Source organism: Gavialis gangeticus, unplaced genomic scaffold (genome assembly GCF_001723915.1).
Source record: "Gavialis gangeticus isolate Ggan-Ray unplaced genomic scaffold, GavGan_comp1, whole genome shotgun sequence".
NCBI classification, from domain to species: domain Eukaryota; kingdom Metazoa; phylum Chordata; order Crocodylia; family Gavialidae; genus Gavialis; species Gavialis gangeticus.
In genome coordinates this window covers 200,177,478-200,193,000 of record NW_017728992.1, presented here as the reverse complement: position 1 = coordinate 200,193,000, position 15,523 = coordinate 200,177,478, and the positions used below count along the sequence as shown (strand labels likewise).

At 45.9% G+C, this 15,523-nt stretch overlaps 1 protein-coding gene across 1 annotated transcript in view; it reads left to right on the top strand.

Moving 5' to 3' along the window:
* The window catches only part of KCNK9 (potassium two pore domain channel subfamily K member 9), a 145,684-nt gene extending 133,704 nt beyond the window's left edge, over positions 1-11,980 (top strand). Inside the window, exon 2 of the mRNA XM_019528201.1 lies at positions 10,044-11,980. Coding sequence (XP_019383746.1) covers positions 10,044-10,885 — 842 coding nt within the window. The 3' untranslated portion in view covers positions 10,886-11,980. The remainder of the gene's footprint in view (positions 1-10,043) is intronic.
* The last annotated feature ends 3,543 nt before the right edge of the window (positions 11,981-15,523 follow it).

Sequence of the window (15,523 nt, the reverse complement as noted above, 5' to 3'; positions counted from 1 at the left end):
TAGGCATCCAGCCTCTTCTTAAAGACCCCCAGGGTAGGGGCCAGCACCACTTCCCTTGGAAGTTGGTTCCAGCTCCTAGCCGCCCTAACTGTGAAGTAGTTTTTGCAGATGTCCAATCTATACCTCCTCTCCAACAACTTGTGCCCATTACTCCTTGTTATGCCAGCGGGCGCTAGGGGAAACAGCGTCTCCCCCAAACCCTTCTGGTCCCCCCTAGTGAGTTTATAATGTTGACATAATCTAATATTAGAGCAGAGGTAGCAAGAAGATTATAAGGGAAGGTAGGTTGTGTGGAAACAGGAAAGTGGAGCAGTGGTCTGAGACTCCCTCCTACAAGGTGCTTGTACAGGTCTGACATTAGTATCCTGATCTTCAACTCTTGAGGTTAGGCTTGAAATGGAGGTTAGGCTTGAAATAGGTTCCTACCAGTGACATTCATGTCTTTGCAGCTGTATGGTTTCATCACGCAACAGCGAGCCATGGTGTTGTGTTGCTATGACATGTCTTTAGTAGCTGCATTTTAATGAGCTCAAGGGGTTGATGTGGGATACCAGGTGGCGGGAACTGTAGTAACATGAACTCAACCTGGCTGCAGGGATGGAAAGAAAAAATTGAATCATGGGCACATGCAGAAAGGAAAAGCAGCAAGTTTTGGATATAACTCGGTTTATAAGACAAAGAAGAGGAAGGAGTCCAAAATAGCTCAAGATTAAGTGCTTGAGTGCCTGGGAGAATGATTATATTAACACATTATCTTTCCTTTAGTTGGACCAGGATTACATGGGGCCTGAAAGATCTGCTGCTTTTCTGATGAGAGTTTGAATTGCTAACATGCTTTCTATAGGCAGCTGAATATTTTAGTTGGGTTAGATGTCTTTTCAACTATCTTTGAAATGCAACCACATCTGGGGTAGAACATGACAGCTGTTTAATATGGCTAGAAATGCTATGCAGCAGTTTTGGATAGGAAGGGAAAAATACAACTAAAATTATAAGCAGGAATTTCAATGAGCAGAGTATTATCATCTAAGTAGGAAGGTAGCCAGGAACTGGAACGAAGACCTTGGTCTTGCAGACACTGGCATAGTCTATTAAATTAAAGGCAAGTGATCAAATCCTTATACAGAAGTTGGGGACGTCCAGGAACACGGTGCTCCCTAGCACCATGTTGTGTCATGCCATCAGAGCGCCTCTTTTTGTAACTATGGCGGGAGGGGGATTTCCTTGGAGGTCTCCCATCCAATTAACAATCAGGCCCAATCTTTTTTTAAGAGATCTAATTAGAGCCCAGCTTGAGGCAGCATGACAGCCGATGATAACATGGTGGAATAAATTGATTTCTCTGTTGAAAATCTGCCTGGGAAAAAGAGTGGCAAGCCCCTTTTTATTCAGGAACGTGCCTTAATAACCAGAATCAGCTTCTGGTTAAGTCTCATTATGAGTCTGCCTCTTGCATCTGTCCACCATATCTCTGAGGTTCTTGTGTTTGTAACAGTTTGTAGTGCTGCTTTTGGCTGGGGCCTAGTCCTTATTTTCCTTTGTGAAACTTAGCACCCAAGGGGAGAGCCTGGTTGGCAGGGCAATGGTCTCAAATCTGTCCAAAGGAAGGGTGTAGCATGGATAACAGGAGAGCAAACTTCCATGCACAACCCCTGCTAGTATCCCTCCAAAGTGAAGGGTTCACCTCCTGGAACAAGAAGAGAATTGCCCGTGTGGCTCATTCAGGCTTTGGCATCCCTGGTGCAGCTACCAGTTGCGACAAAGTTTTTCTTTTTGCTTCTGGATCTGAGCCAGATGGGAAGGCTTTTGGTCACAACCACAGTCAGGCGGTAGCAGAACCAAGAGGCTGCATCGCTCCGTTACCAGACTCAGCCTTATACCCATTTTATCTTTACGGCCAAAATGGTGTAGTTTCTTCTCTTTCTCATTCAAAGTGCAGGCATTGAATCCAGATAAGAGACAGTTATTCTCTGTGGCGCTTTCCCTGACGTAGATAAGCCTCTTAAGTGAGCATGTGACATCAGCCAAGTTTTTATCTGAATTATGCCTGCCTGTCTGAGTTGCAGGTGCCATTATTCCCTTTTCATTATCTGCTGTACAGAGCTGCGGCCAGAATGCGTAAGAAAGGGTTGAGTCATGGGGCTGGCACAGTTCATTTTTTTTCTGCATGCTCTTGTCAAGCAGGAGACGGGCCTAGTGAGAGCTGCCAAGTGTCCATCACTAGAGTGAATGATACATAAAAGAAAGAGGGGAAAAATACCCATGCTACTCGTCAGAGGAGGGTTGTGGGGGTGGGATGAATGGATGAAGACGGCTTTCTCCCATGAATAATACTGAGAGTTTTGTTGCTTCAGGACTCCTGACATCTCAAAAGAGTCTGCAAATTTAATTCAAATATGAGCAAGCACTTGCAGGGCTGAAGCTATAAAACAGATTTAATGTTGATTACAAAGACCAAATAGCTTCTTGCTGGAATATTTGTTTTATAATGATGAATCATTAAGCACCGCACACGTGCTTGGCCCGGTATCATGGCACAGAACGCAGACAGATCCTGTCCCAAAGTGCTGACAGAATAGGGCCCTGTATACAAATGCAGATTGCTATAAACTGCTTAGTGTCTAAATGAGATGGCCACAGTGCTGGCACAACATACTAGAGGGTATTTAGGACTTCTTGCTTTTAATTTATCGCTCCTATTATCATTGACAGACTTAGTCCAGGTGACAAGGCGCGTAATTGCAATGACACTCAATTGTCTGTTGAGAGGTCCTGGGATTTTATAATTCCTTGCTGTCTTTCAGGAAGAAGAAGATCAGGGAAATGTGTGGGTCCTTCACTGAAGGGAGGAGGCAACCTAGTGACAGATTATGCGGAAAAGACTGAAAAGTACTCAAATTTCTTTTTTTGCCTCAGTCTTCACAGGCAAGGTCAGCCCCCAGACTGCTGCACGTGGTAGCACAGTTTGGGGAGGAGGGACCAGATGCAATACATTTAGGGTGCTGAGGGAGTTGGCAGATGTGATTGCAGAGCCGCTGGCCATTATCTCTGAAAGTTCATGGCAGTTGGGAGAGGTCCTGGATGACTGGAAAAGGGCAAATATGGTGGACACCTTTAAGAAAGGGAAAAAGGAGGACCCAGGGAACTACAGACCCGTCAGCCTTACCTTAGTCTCTGGTAAAATCATGGAGCAGGTCCTCTAGGAATCCATTTCTAAGCACTTGGAGGAGAAAAAGGATGATTAGGAGCAGTCAACATGGATTCACCAAGGGCAAGTCATGCCTGACCAACCTGATTGCCTTCTGTGATGAGGCGACTGGCTCTGTGGATGCAGGAAGACCAGTGGATGTGGTTTACCTTGACTTTAGCAAGGCTTTTGGTACACAAAACATTCTTGCAAGCATGCTAAGAAAGTAAGGGCTGGATGAATGGATTATAAGGTGCATAGGAAAGTGGCTGGTTTGTCAGGCTCAAAGAATAGTAATCCATGGCTTGATGTCTAGTTGGCAGCCGGTCTCATGTGGCGTGCCCCAGGGGCCATTCCTGGGGCCGGTTTTGTTCAATATCTTCATTAATGACCTGGAAAATGGCATGGAGTGCACTCTCAGCAAATCTATGGATGACACCAAGCTGGGTGTGTGTGTGGGTGCGGGAGTAGTAGATACACTCGAGGGTAGGGCTAGGATTCAGAGAGACCTAGACCAAGTGGAGGATTGGGTCGAAAGGAATCTCATGAGGTTCAACAAGGACAAGTACAAAGTCCTGCGCTTAGGACAGAACAATCCCATGCACCGGGGCAGGCTGGGGACCAATTGGCTAAGCAGCAGCTCTGCAGAAAAGGACCTGGGGGTTACAGTGGACAGTAAGCTGCATATGAGACAACAGTGTGCCCTTGTTGTGAAGAAGGCTAATGGCATACTAGGATGCACTGGTAGGAGCACTGCCAGCAGATCAAGGGAAGTGATTCTTCCCCTCTATTCAGCACTGGTGAAGCCACATCTGGAGTACTGTGTTCAGTTTTGAGCCCCCCACTATAGGAAGGATGTGGGCTTCCTCTGTTGGTGAGAGGGCAACAGAAATGGTTAGGGGGTTGGGGCACAAAAGCACCAACCCACTGCTAGCAGGTCAGCCTGCTAGCTCCACACTAAAGCACCTTCATGCCCCAGCCAGCCCCTCTATACCATATTGAGCCAGGTTGGAGCAGCCCCAGCCTGGCAGGCTGACCTCCCCAGGCTCCCGACCAACCAGGGCTGCTCTGACCTGGCTCGGTGTGCTGTAGTCCTGGATGCATGTGTGAGTGCGGTGCCCAAAAGCAATAAACTGTGGTACAAACTGTGCTGGAGTTTATTAAGTCGAATTAGCAGCACATATAGACATTCCCTATGTTATTCAGAGAAGGGTCTGGGCATCTTGGTGGATTACAAACTCAATAAGAGTCTGCAGTATGATGTAGCTGCACAAAAGGCGAATGTGGTTTTGAGATGCATCAATAGTAGCATTAGGTGAAGGATACAGAAGAAGATAGTGCCTCTCTACTCAGTACTGGTAGGCCTCATCTAGCACTCTGCATGCAGTTTTGGGCTCCACAGTTTGAAAAGGACATGGACAAGTTAGAGTTTAGAGGTGCAGACAAGAATGATAACAGGCTTGGAAGGCAAGTTAAATGAGGAGAGACTGAAGGAAATTGGTATGTACAGTTTGCAAAAAAGATGCTGAAGAGGGGTTATGATACTGGCTTCAAACATCTGAAGGGCTGCCATATAGGAAAAATACCTCTTCTCTTGCTGCGGAGAGTAGGATGTGGACCAGTGGCTTGAAGTTTCAGCAAAGTAGGTTTATATTAGATATCAGGAAAAAATTCTTCACTGTTAGAACAGGGAGGCAGTGGAACAGATGCCTGGGGAAGTTGTGGAGTCATCTTCACTGGAGGTGTTCAAGCAAAGGCTGGACAAACATTGGTTATGGATGATCCAGGAGCACCTATGCCAGGGGTGGCCAACCTGTGGCTCTGGAGCCACATTCGGCTCTTCAGAAGTTAATATGCATCTGCTTGAATCTTTGCACAAGCACACGGTGACCAGCTTCCAAATGGAGGGATGGAAGCTGGTCACCGTGTGCTTGTGCAAAGATTCAAGGAGATGCATATTAACTTCTGAAGAGCCACATGTGGCTCCAGAGCCACAGGTTGGCCACCCCTGACCTATACTAAAGTTCAGCTGTGGGTATTTCCCATGCTATTGGACTTCGCTAGTTCTACATGAGGCTGAAAAGAAATTGCTGCTCATGTGTCAGTTCTTCTCTCTTTTTTTTCCCCTTACTTTGGATGTAGTGGGTGTTGGCTGCAGCCAGGGCTGGGGAATTTGAGCGCTCATGCTGGGACTTAAACCCAGAGATTTTTGGCTAGAGGCTCTTGCCCCTCCACTCACGGTCAGACCAATTGCCATATTTGGGGTCAAGAAAGAATTGTACACCATGATCAGATTGGTGTGGACTGTGGGGTTTTTTGCCCTTCTCCATAACAGGGAGTGTGGTGTGATCATCATTACTCATGTTCTTCATATTCTCCCGCTCTACTCGGCATTAGTTTGGCCACAACTGGGGTACTGCACCCAGTTCTCGGCACTGCACTTCAAGAAGGATGTGGAGGAGCTCGAGAGAGTCCAGAGACGAGCCACCTGTATGATTAGAGGCCTGAAAAGCAAGCCATACGAGGAAAGGCTGACAGATATGGGACTGTTCAGTCTAGAAAAGAGAAGACTTTGGGGCATTGGCGATGTGTAGGGGGTGCATGTGGGTGCATGTGCACCCCCTGACATCAGCCGTGCACCTCCTGGAAGCGCCAGCTGTGAAACTGGAAGTGCTGCTGGAAATGCATTTTTGGTTTTGCCACTAGCTTGGCGATTGGCTGCTGGAGACCGCCCCCCTCCCCCTGGTCAGCAGTTGCTGGCTGGGCGACACCCCCCCCATTGGGTGCCCCCCCCCAGACTCAGGAGGCACCAGTCGCCCATGCTTTGGAGGGATTTGGGGGCAGCTGACAAATATATCGGGGAGAGCATCAGGAGCTAGGCAAACAACTATTCACCAAAGCGGCCCAGGGGAAAACCAGGAGCAATGGTCATAAACTCCTGGAAGGAGGTTTCCAACTGGATATAAGGAAAAACTTCATGGTTCTTGTGACCTGGAATAGAGTCCCTTGGCGATCTTCAAAAAGAGACTGGATGCACACCTTGCTGGGGTTACTTGACCCCAGCAGTGTTTCCTGCCCAGAGCGGGTGGGGGCTGGACCTGATAATCCCACGAGGTCCCTTCTAGCCCCGAAACTTCTGCGTGAATCTGTGCTCCATCTAGCCACGTCTCACGCCTTTGTTGTCCAGTTCCCCAGCTCAGAGAAATTGGCCTGCTGCTGCCCTGGTCCTAGCTTCCTGCAGCAACAACCAAGCTGGGTATTAGAAGCACAGGAAGCTTCCTGGTTGTATTGATCGTCCTCCAAGTTATGGCTTCACATACCCAAGCTAGAGCGAAGAGCTGTAAACAAGCTGTAAACACTTGTAACGTTGCTTGCTCGTGGATGTGTCGGGGGAAGCAGCCCAGGATTCTTGTACAGAAACCTTTTTGTTCTGAGATCTGCTCATCCCACTGGCAAAGCGAACCTACCCACATGTAAAATAAGCAGAACGTGCCTTATGTCAGGAGGAGGCATTTTCCTCTTTGCACACCTTGCACTCCCTGATGTAGGGATCGTTTCACATTTACGGCTATTTCCTGCTTTCTCATGAACACCTTAATTCCCTGGGTTTCATCCAGGCCTCCAGCCCTTAGCTTAAGTGGATGCATTCTTAATATCACGGTCCTAGTGTCGTTGTCCTGACTTTTGTCCCTTCCTCTTCGCCACAGGATGCTGAAACAGATCTAAGCTCAATACCATCTGACTCCTTTAAACCAGTTTTGTTCCAGTTTCATATCCAATGTCGTTTCGATCGAGTCTCTCTCACCTCCCAGCTTGTAAGTTCTTTTCTTAGTATCCTGCCAAAATGCAGTGGCACGGTGCTGGAGAACTTAATAGGAGTTCCCAAACACCCTGCACTGAAATTCAAACTCTGCTACTGAAGCAGTCACTCGCGCCCATTCAGGCCTGACATAAATAAAAGCTATCTGCTTGGAGCCTGACCTTGTCCACTGAAAGAACGCTGCTTACAGGTAAGAAAAATTATCTTTCCTCCTCTTTCTTCTTGGCAAACAGTAACTTCTCTTCCAATCCTGGTGGGGAGGGCAGCTTGAAATTTTGAACCTGCACAATTAAGGCTCCAGGAATGTAAATGTCCCAGTTTGCCATTCACCTGCTCCACCTTTTGGTTATGGATTGACTGCATCAGTGCTGGAAAAGAGAGCTTCATCTTTCCTTAATGCACTTAACGAGGTCCCCGTGATCAGGGCCACAATGCTACATACTGTCCAGATTATTGTCTACGCTACAGAAATGCCTCATGTGGATTCCTTACGATAACATCTGTTTTTAAGGTCTCATTACAATTGGATAAATAAAGCCCTGTCTGTCCGACATGTTTGTTATCACACTACATTATACTATAGCTTATATGATCTGACGCAGTGAGGAAGCGGCTATGGCCTAATGGGGAAGTGATAGATTAGAAGTCAGAATCCCTCACTTCTGTTTCCAGCGATGTGACCCGGTGAAAAGTCACAGTCTCCCAGTATCTACATTTGCCTACCTATAAAATGAAGTTACTAATATTTACCTACCTCCCATGAGTCTTGTGTGGCTGAAAGAATTACGAGATCTACGGAGTGCTTTGAGAAACTTGGATGAAGTATGTCAGTGTATAATATTAAGGTGTTATAATCTTCCTAAACAGTCTCCAAGGATCCTTAATGAGTGGGACACGATGATTTCAAAGGAAATCTTTTCTCGGCCCTAAACATTTTCTTTAGAGCCCGAAGTGAAAGCTGTTTCTACCAACTGCCATCTCTGTAACCATCTGGAATATCACATTTTCTGCAGCGCTCCTCCTCTTTATCAGCTGTAACTAAAGCTATAAAATAGGAAGATGTCCCTGGTTTAATTAACACCCCTGTAGTTCAAAAGCTGATCTTAGTAATGAGAGGCAATTACAGCCTTTACTGAGGGACAATCAGGTGGAACAAATCCAACATCCATCTTTGGGAGACGCTTGTCCCCCAGGTAATTTGGAAGCTGCTTTTTGTACTAAACTGACAACCTGGCCTGATGCAACAGGTGGATTTGCAATTAATTATAGCAAATTATCTGTTCTATAATCTTAACAATAACTTGTTTCTGTTTTCTAGCAGAACTGTTTTTCTATCCTTGTCCTGCTGCCGGCATCCAGCAGTTTAAGGAAGGAAGTTAAGGGAGGAGGCCTTGTTAAGTTTTTGAGGACATAGTTGCTCCCTGCCACCCCCTCCCTCCCAACCCTTTTTTTTCTAGCTTAGTTTTTCTTTTTTTTGTTGCAAAGTGCCTGGCACTCAGTAGTGGGCGCTGAGCCAAGTGCATTGATAGGTGCTTGCTTCTGTAGCCAAGTGCAGGGTAATTTACTCCCACCCTCTGCAACAGGGGCCTAACTGCTACTTGTATTGCATTCAGTGTCCATCGCACTTCCAGCTCACTGAAAACATCAACTTCAAGCTGCAGTTTTGACTGGTGATGGGCAACCGTTAAAAACATTATCCAGAACATGACCAATGAACCAGCTAAGTTCCACATGAGGTCTTACTTGAAGGCTTAGGTTGGGCATTTATCTTGCACAATTCCTTTGTACTGGAGCAAATTCCACACTCGATTAAATTTAACATGGATAAATATCTACAAGCTGGGGCTTTTATCCAGCCCTCCTGTGCTTGTCCTCCATTGGCAGGGAAAAGGTCTAGATAAGGACAGAGAATCGATCCATCTTGCCCAGTATGCTGAATCCCCCAGTGGGAGGGAGTGGATGCTGAAAGGGAGAGCAAATTGGGTATGATCAGGGTGTTTTCCACTGTGCCTTTCTCACCTGTAGCCTCCAGCATTTAGGTCTGGGACAGACATTGCACAAACCGGTTTGAGCCAAATCAGGTAAGTCTGATACTATGTTCAACCAGGTTTATTTCAAACTGGTTTCAGCCATTTTCAAACTGGTTTATATGCACTGAACATCTGTTCTGTTGCAGGTTTAAACCAGTTTCTGTGTAATGTCTGTCCCTAGCCTTAGGGTCTAGGAAGTTCTGATTCAGAGGCTGTATGCCTAACCCCCATGCTCTGTAGCTAATGAATGGAGCACTAGGGGCTACATCTACCTTTTAAGACATTGGTTCTCCACCTTTTTAGACTCAAAAGGCACCCCTCGTTAGACTCAAAGTTCCCTCCATAACTTTTGTGAATTGAGCAGCACCCCCTTTCAAAAGCTAATTTATTAATTACTGTGCTTACCTCTTTGCAGAGGGGCCAGGCGGTGGGGACCAGGGAGAGCCTGAGCCTGCCCATATTTGCTTGTCTCCTCGCACTTGCTGTAACACCCTTCAAAGGATCTTATGGTTCCGCATAACCCCAGCTGAGGATCACGGATTTGGGGACAACTTAGAGACAGCTGGTCATCAGACCAGACTCCAAACTCCCGAGACTGGAACGTCAGGTCCCTGTACAGTATATGAGGAAAGATGGGCATCTCATGAGAACGTGCTGACAAGACCACGCTTTTCTTTAAACTGGAAAACAGCAGAGATCCCCCAGTCCTTCACTAGATCCTTTCTGCATGCAAATGAACACCTGGGTTTTCCTTTTCTACCTACATCAATACTTTCCCTCCCTCCCCCCCACCCTGCAATATCTGCTTCTCTAAAGCCTGGTCATGAATGCTGGTATTAGCCGAGGATTTACATGCGCCCATTTGGGCAAATGCTCTGGGTGGGAAAAATCTTTGGGATTGATGAGGCGGTTGACTTTCTCTTTGCTTATGATTGCGCTAACTCTAAAACGAGAGGGCATGAATAACTCCCCATTGACTCTCTATTCTTTTCATTTCTTTCTTCAGGTTATGGGCATGCCGCCCCAGGGACTGACGCAGGGAAGGCCTTCTGCATGTTTTACGCCGTCCTGGGGATCCCACTGACACTGGTCATGTTCCAGAGCCTGGGCGAGCGCATGAACACCTTTGTCAAGTACCTCCTGAAACGCATCAAAAAGTGCTGCGGGATGAGGAGCACGGAGGTCTCCATGGAAAACATGGTCACTGTGGGTTTCTTCTCCTGCATGGGAACCCTCTGCATTGGAGCGGCAGCCTTTTCCCAATATGAGGAATGGAGCTTTTTTCACGCTTACTATTACTGCTTTATAACATTGACTACGATAGGGTTTGGAGACTATGTGGCCCTGCAGACCAAAGGGGCCCTTCAAAAGAAGCCGCTGTACGTGGCTTTTAGCTTTATGTACATCCTTGTGGGGTTGACAGTCATTGGGGCATTTCTAAATCTGGTTGTTCTCAGGTTCTTAACCATGAACAGTGAGGACGAGAGGCGGGATGCTGAGGAGCGGGCATCCCTGGCGGGGAACCGCAACAGCATGATTATCCACATCCAAGAGGACTCCCAGCACGGTCGGCCGCGGTACAAGGCCGAAGTAACAGACCTTCAATCCGTTTGTTCCTGCATGTGTTACAGGTCCCATGAGTACACCAGCCGGGTGGTGTCCCACCAAAATTCGTTCAGCTCCAAGCTGAACCCTCAGTACTTTCACTCCATCTCTTACAAGATAGAGGAGATCTCACCAAGCACATTAAAAAACAGCCTTTTCCCATCTCCCGTTAGCTCCATCTCACCTGGGTTGCACAGCTTTACAGATAACCACAGGCTGATGAAAAGGCGAAAGTCCATTTAAAGCGATCGGTCTTCTTTTGCTCTCCTTGTTTCCCCCAGTTCTTTTTTGGTTCCTTGAGTGAGACGGAGCGAGGCCAAAGGGAGTATAAAAAGCCAGTCCTCCTCCGAGACTCCCCTCTTGAGCATGAAGCATGGATTATTACTGTTCCAGCAAAGTATGCCTTACATTACCCCCTCGGTGGATTTCAGAGGATTCGAGGTGACGCAAAGTGGGTACAAATCCAAAGTTGCACACAAAGCTGGGAGCCTTCACGTGCCAGCGGCACTCCTGACCTAATAAACTCTTTTCCTCACAAGCAGGTTGCTGTGTGCGTGCGTGCGTGCGTGCGGGATGTGTGTGCGTGCAATTCCACAACTAGTGCCATGTGACAAAAACTCAAAGCATCAGGTATTAATTTTTCCCCTTGAAGCAATTGTGTTCCAGCCTGCTTTTAACTTTTAGATTGCTTCCAAAGGAATGGGGCGGGCGGCGGGGGGGGAAGGGGAGCCAATTTGTTTTGTTTTTGCCAAGTCCAGCATGCGCCAAAAGCAGTTAATATACCAGGTGTATCATGATAAATTTTTTAATGCTAGATTTTAGATTGTATTAACATAAAAAGAGGCAGGAAAAGATGGGATCATTTTAGCTTGCCAGTTGAAAGGTAACAAAAAATAAAATAAAAAATAAAAATAAAGCATGCACTTTGTAAAACTGGTATGCATTATAAAAACACAAGAAACACTAGCAATGGAATTAATAATCAAAAGCAAATAATATTATTGATTTAACTACATTTTACTTTCACCATTCGCTACTGTTCCAACAATTTGCTGTTCAAGTGGATTTTTTTTTTTTTAACAAAAACCCGGAAAATTGTTGGAACTATAGAGTGTCTATTTTGTTATTTTTGCTCTTATTTATACAATTTATTATTATTATTATTATTATTATGGCTATTATTTTATTTTATTGTGCAGCAACTATCTGCATGAATAGGAGTTATATTTTTTGGAATGCTTGGATTAGGATGGGTATAAATAGGTGGATGTATATTTTTTTCTTATATAATAGTGACAGGGCATTCCTTGTTTTGAATAAAAAAAAATATAAAGATGATTGTCTCTTCAATGCTTTTGATTTGTAAATAATGGAAAGCCTTTGTTGGTCTCAGGAAGAATTCAAGGGACAGTATCTTGTGTTTTGGCCTACTGGGAACCTGCAAGAGTAAAATTAGTTTTGTTTTTTTGCTAGGCCGAGAGATAATGTATTTATCTGTAGGGGGCAAGAAACAAGTGCGCTCTGGTGTTTTAAACGAGTCTTTTAGGACTGGACTAAATTAGCCAGGTGGAGTGAAGGATGATGGCACCACTAAGAGAAGCCACTGCTTTTGAGATTGTTTGTCACTCAACGATCTGACTAAAACAGAGGCTTTGGGAACCGAATTAGAGGGCTCGGTCCACCTCCCACTGAAGATAATTGGAACATGTAATGATGTATGCCTGTGGGATGTGTCCCACTGGGTGTTTTACCTTTGACTCCAATGGGCAGGATCCAGACCCCACTGCACTGCACTGCTCTCTCTGAATGGGTAATCCCACTTCCAGAGTTCGTTCAGTATTGTCTCCCCCTGCAGAAAGCATTCACTGGTTGGCACAAATCTTCTCTCTTGCTGATTCTGCTGTTTTTATGTTCAGTGTAAAAGCAATAATTCCCCATACAGTTTCTAAGTGTACTTGGATGATATGTTTTCTCAAGTTTTTAGTGCAAACCTCAGTTTCAGATCTGACCTCTGTGTGCTGATGGGGTGTTAACTGCTTTCCAAAGATTTATTTTGTCAGACACATTAATAGGCAGAAACCAGGAACTGTCCTCTCTGCACTCTTCTCCCTTGCTTTATACATTCAGTGAAGCCAAGAGGTATAATTCTCCCCTTCTGATATTTGCGTTTTCATTTCCTTCCACACCTTCAAAATCTTTGTATGACTTCCCCATCTGGGAGCTTTATAGCTAGATCATTATGGCACTGCACAAAAACACTCCAAACCAAACCAAACCAAACAAAATCCTTTAATAATCCTCTCCCAATCTGCTGCTCTGCATTCTGCTCCCTGTCCTATCTGCTGCTGTGCTGCCTTGTCCCCTTCTCATAGTTTCATAATAGTTAGGGTCGGAAGGGACCTGAGCAGATCATCGAGTCTGACCCCCTGCCATGGCAGGAAAGAGTACTGGGGTCAAACGACCCCAGCAAGGTGTACATCCAGCCTCCTCTTAAAGACCCCCAAGGGTAGGAGCCAGCACCACTTCACCTGGAAGTTGGTTCCAGATCCTAGCTGCCCTGACAGTGAAGTAGCGCCTCCTGATGTCTAGTCTGAATCTCCCCTCTGCCAGCTTGTGACTGTTTTTCCTGGTCACTCCTGGTAGTGCTCGGGGGAACAGGGACTCCCCCAGTGCCTGCTGGTCCCCCCTGCCATGTGTCAGATAGAGGCTGCCCATGCCGCCTGTGGCATCCACACTGTAGTGGACCCTAAGATCTATGAGGATGGCACATGGTTTGACCCAAGTAGATATTTGGAAAGCCATCTTAATGCTTTTGTTCAGTGCTGCTTTGATAACCATGTAGAAATCAGATTTGAAAGGCAAGAGCCGCCTGGTCTTTGAGACTCACTGGGTACGTCTACATGTGTCATTCATGTGACACAAGAAATTCCAGCACCTATTGCACCAGAGTTTATTGCTCCTGGGCACTGCAACGTGTTGGGCTGGGTCGGAGCAGCCCGGGCTGGCACAGAGCCCAGGGGGTCAGCCTGCCCAGAGCTGCTCCAACCTGGCTCAGTGTGCTGCAGAGGGGCTGGCTGGGGCATGAGGGTGCTCTGGTGTGGGGCTAGCTGGCAGGCCGCCCCTGTGCTGAAGCACTGTTATGCCCCAGTCACCCCCGTCAGCGCCTACATGCAGTAAAGATCACTGCTGTAGGATAGTACTTGCATTTACAAGTACTAACCTACAGCAGAGTTAATGAGTTACCTGAGGCCTAATACTGCTGCATGTGTAGACATTGAGACTTTACTGCAGAGCTAATTAGGCAGCTCCACAGTAAACATCTCGTGTAGATGTGCCCGCTGTAACATAAGGCATAAATTTTGCTGATGCCATTCTAAGGGCCTTCAAGAGTAAGAATTACTTTGCTGCAAAGGAGATCAGAGACTAATATGCACAGATGTAGTACTCATGTACATAATATATGTGTATACTGTATATATTAGCAACTGGGGGGGAAAAACAGGCATTTGGGTTTCCCTAATCTCAAGTATACCAAATTTTGCCTGTGTTTGAGAGGAGGCTCTTATGCAAAAACTGAAGAGATATGTGGTGAGAAACATTTTACAGATTTTTTTTCAATATAATGTTCATTAGCTGTATTTATTTTTACATGTGGAAAATACCTGTCTATTCTCTGCAAATGGAGTGCTCTGGGTGGCTTTGACTTCTAGATGTTTGGAGCTGTAGCATGTTCTAGGTTGTGTAGTATGGTGTCTCCCACATGAAATGAGACAAATTCTGCCTAGAAAGAAGGTGCACATTTTAATAAAGAGCAGAGACATAACAATGAGGGTGTGTGGATGGGGTAGTTTTCCTGCCATTCTTGTGTCTCCTCTTATGCCTTGGTCATCCAGCCCTCGTTATGCTTATGATAATGATGGTATTTAACCACTGGGACAATTTATCAAGGGGCATAGCAAATTCTCCATCACTTGAAGTCTTTATATCCAGACTAGCTGTCCAAATGAAAAATCTGTTACGGAGTTCGTGGGTTTGGTTCAGATACTACAAGTGAATTTTTATGTGGCATGCTATGCAGAAGATCAGAGTAGATATTCAACGTGGTTTCTTTTAACTTTAAAACTGATTAACATTGTGTGTGTGTGTGTGTGTGTGTGTGTGTGTGTGTGCGCATGCACACATTTGGGAAAACATTTTAGGGGAAAAATGTCAATGCCTTCATTTTTCCCCCCCTTTCCCTGAAATCTCTATGGTTGTGTTGAAAATATTTCTGGCTTCCTTTGTTAAATATGACCTTCGTGGTTCTTTGTTGAGTCCTTGATGCCAGACCATTAACCAGAGCCAAAAAACTCCCTTTTTGTCTGAACACTTGTAGTACAGTTGCTTTGAGGCTATTTCTCTGGAAAAGCTAGTGTCTACTTAATGATATACTGATATTGGGTGATGGGAAGAGCTTCAGGTGGTGCAAGCAGGGGGATATTAAAGCAGGCAGTCCCAAAATCAGAGTGAACGTGGAGCTGTGGGTGGTATAGCGGCTCTGATGTTACTACCTATGTCCAGGGGAAGGGAGTTGAGTCCTGATTGTGTGCGAGTGATTTCCTGGTTGATGCCAGCAGCCAGCACTGCTTCAAGCAGCGTGCACACTATTACGCGTGGTAGTGGGGAACCACACATGTGTCATGTCAGCGCTGAACTGAGAGGAGCTGTGCTGAGTGCTCTTCAGGTGCAGCTCCCGTTCAAAATGAGAATGTATGTCAACTCAAGGCTTGGCTGTGCCCTATTTGTTTTCCTCTGATTTTAGTCCTTTACTATTAGTTATTCATGTCATATGGCTGGGCAGCTAACTGACATGCTGTTGTTTCCATTCCCCCCCACCCATTC